Here is a 3,358-nt window from a genome sequence, read left to right as displayed (position 1 = left end):
GGCTGTGGCTACAACACCAAAGGCTTCCACTATACATAAGCTTATGGAGCTACAGGCCTGCAGCCGGAAGAAGTATGTAGCAAATAAAACAGGGAATCTGCAAGACGACTGCCCAAAAATCCAACCAAGTAATGAAATACTCCGTACATGCTAAGCATTGTTAGTTCGCGAAAGAAAAAAAAAATCCCAACCAAGTGCAAACATCGCAAAACTGTAATAAGCTGTTAATACACCGAACAACTACTATTACATGTCCAAACGGACAGGCGGCCTTAATTTAGCCTCTGCAACAAATTCAAATGGTAAGTAGTTCGTAAAATGAGTAATCTTAGGTCGCGCGTGTGGATGCATGTTACACACCGACGCACGCGCACGTACAGGTCTTGCAAGTGCACTCCGTCTAGTCTCCGGGCCAGTATAAAAGGGCATCCAAGATGGCCACGTCGTCACAGAAAGGATCGTGGGCACCTTCTCTCTCCGTCGTCACCGCCACGTCGTCGTCACCGTATGGATCGTTGGCACCTCTCTCCGTCAGCTGCTGCTGTTGCATGGAGCTGCTGCCGGAGCCATCGTCATCATCCGGCGGCGACGCGGCGACTGCCGTGGACGGCCCCGCCGGGTCCTCGCCAGGGACGACGACGCCTCCCGCAGCTGCGAGCGGCCGCCGGTCAAAGTGTCTCAGGTTCCCAGATTTGGTGTAGAGTCGACACAGGCTAAACTCGCCCCTCGGCTGCAACTGCAACACCATATACGTACGTACATCAAGTTAGCAAAAGAATCCCCAGATCGAGACCAGAGTGCAATAAGTATTTTTGTTCTCTCAGCACAATATATATAGAGTTCTTAAAAAAAATACTAGTACGTTCTTCCATGCAACATGAGCCAAGTTCCCAAAGAATCGAAGGCTATATATATATATATATATATATATATATATATATATATATATATATATATATATATATATATATATATATATATATATATATATATATATATATATATATATATATATATATATATATATATATAACACACACACACACACACACATATTAGTACATTACTATCTGATGAGATCGATCGTGCTTATGGGCTTCCAACGGCGTCGTTGTCTGGTTGATACATAGATTGGCACAAGGCGAGAACCACGCATCGAGTATTTTTTTTTAAAGAACTTTTGCAGGAGCATCGATCGAGTATCATGAAACCTAAAGCTAGCTACAAAATAAACAGCAAGTGGCTTTTGGACACTTATCCGGCGCAAAAAAACGACACGCACCATCGATCAAGTTGCCCTGGCGCCTAAGCAATATATATGTGGGTGATATATGGAGATCGACATGCGTGCGCCGCAGCTTCTTGTGTGGATCTTAATTTGGAAGCTATATAAGCTACGTGCCAATGTCCACAACGGCAGAGAGAAAGCAACGTCCATTAATCATTTGTGCATCATCTCACCTGCGGCTGCGGGGCAACGTTTGGTGGTGGTGGTACGGGTACGGGTACGGCGGCGGCGTGGTGGTGGGTGCTAGACGACGACGAGGACCCGTCCGTTCCGACTCCAACTCCGACGGCGGCGGGGCCGGGGACGGGGGCTTCGTACTGGAGCGCCCTGTACTCGTTCATCTTCCACTTGGTCTTGGTCCCCGACGGCGCGCGGCCGCGGTAGAACACCATGGTCTTCTTCACCCCGATGGCGCGGCGGTCGTGATCGGCGGTGGAGTAAACGACCCCGGGCGTGCCCGCGGCCTTCCAGTACCCCGACGGCGTCGTCCGGCTGGGCCGCCCGCCCCGCGCCCGCTCCTGCCGCGGGCAGAAGTAGAACCACGGCTCCCCGTCCCCGGCGCCGCCGCCGCCGCGGCGCAGCATCTCGTGAATCCCTGCATGCATCATGGCGCGCCCCGCGCGGTTAGCGCAATGCACCGCTTCCATCATACCAATTGGTGGGCTGTGCCTGTGCGTGCGTGCATGATTAGCTAGCTACGGCGTTAAGTTGCACCTGGGAGCTGCCAGGGGTCGACGGAGTAGACGTCGACGACGGGGATGACGCGCTCGATGTCGTCGCGGAGGTTGTCCAGCTTGTTCCGGAGGTAGAAGGATATCAGCTCCTCTTCCGTCGGGTAGAAGCGGTACCCCGGGGGCAGGCCGGCCGCCATGCCACCAATCGATCCGCGCGCAGACCACCAAGATAGTAGCTAGCTATAGCCACTAGGACCGCCCGGAGCTGACGGCGCCGGAGTTGAGGAGAGGATTGGCGCTGTGCAGCCGGGAGCAAAGAATGCATATGCGCTCAAAGAACCGCGTGCCTGTGGTGTGAGGTGAGGTGATGAGGTGTGGTGATTGGTGAAGCAAGGTGTGGAAGCGTTTGCGCATGACGTATATATGGGGAAGCACGAGCTGGTTCATGTTTGACATGGATGACGCAGCTGCTGAGCTGCCCGCTTGTTCGGGGCGAATTTTCTCATGGCGTGGTGGGACGGGCTGGTGCCCGTTGGAAAAACAGGAGAGCGGGGGAGAGGAGTGACAGTGCGATTTAGTGGGGACGACTGGGTCAGCTAGTGCGCAAATTGCATATTTTCTCTTTTGCTTGTTGCACCTTTATTTATTAATCTATTTATCCTCGCACTTTAGTAATATAGGTAGAATTAAACACTTTATTTTAGTAGTAAGGTAGAATAAACAGAGCCAGAAGACAAATCTTTATCCAAAATATTTTCTTACTAATATATGATTCTTAATTAAAATGATCTTAAAGATTCATATTGAAACATATTTACTTATAATATGTTGGATTTTAATTGGACTTGTTTTATTTTTAATTTAATTAAACCAAATAAATCCTAAGACCCATATTAAATGCTAGATATATTAAAGTCTTAGTCCTATATGAGATTTTGACTATATGTGACTCAACTCAAATATGTGGCTCATGCGTGAGGGGTTAGCAAGCAACACAAATAGTTCTTCAAGAAGCTGGTCACAAGTAGAAAAGCATAGCATGACCAATATCAAAGTAGAGTGACATTGGTAGCATGTTTGAGATTAGTAATTCACTAGCGTAGTGGTTGCATATTATGTTTGAAAAGTCTTGATGTGTGCCAATGAAGATTGGTATGATAATAGGGCTGGCCAGTGGGTGTGCATGATTATGATAAATCAGATGATGGTACATATAACTGATGATTAATTATGGGCAAAGGAAAACCTCGGACGTACTCGTTGTCTTCATAGAGCTATTAATTACTACCACTTTAACTGAGGCCTGGTTTAGTTCCAAAAAGTTTTCCCAAAAAGTGCTACAGTGGCCATCACATCGAATCTTGCGATACGTGCATGGAACATTAAATGTAGATGA

General features: G+C 48.1%; 1 protein-coding gene across 1 annotated transcript; it reads right to left on the bottom strand.

The window, feature by feature from the left end:
* Positions 1 to 290: 290 nt before the first annotated feature.
* Positions 291 to 2,321, bottom strand: LOC136459501 (NAC domain-containing protein 90-like). Its single transcript, XM_066459347.1, has 3 exons — positions 2,003 to 2,321; positions 1,462 to 1,883; positions 291 to 736 (listed from the first exon to the last, which is right to left on the bottom strand). The coding sequence occupies exons 1-3, from the start codon at positions 2,157 to 2,159 to the stop codon at positions 401 to 403; spliced, it is 915 nt and encodes a 304-aa protein (XP_066315444.1). The 5' UTR covers positions 2,160 to 2,321; the 3' UTR covers positions 291 to 400.
* Between the last annotated feature and the right edge of the window lie 1,037 nt (positions 2,322 to 3,358).

Source organism: Miscanthus floridulus, chromosome 6 (genome assembly GCF_019320115.1).
Source record: "Miscanthus floridulus cultivar M001 chromosome 6, ASM1932011v1, whole genome shotgun sequence".
Classification (NCBI taxonomy): Eukaryota; Viridiplantae; Streptophyta; class Magnoliopsida; order Poales; family Poaceae; genus Miscanthus; species Miscanthus floridulus.
This window is presented reverse-complemented; position numbering and strand designations above follow the sequence as displayed.

Coding starts and splice junctions, on each gene's coding strand:
- LOC136459501 (XM_066459347.1), bottom strand. CDS start 2,159: ATGGCGGCCGGCCTGCCCCCGGGGTACCGCTTCTACCCGACGGAAGAG. Junction 1,884..2,002: donor CGACCCCTGGCAGCTCCCAG/GTGCAACTTAAC, acceptor TGATGCATGCAG/GGATTCACGAGATGCTGCGC. Junction 737..1,461: donor ACGTTGCCCCGCAGCCGCAG/GTGAGATGATGC, acceptor ATGGTGTTGCAG/TTGCAGCCGAGGGGCGAGTT.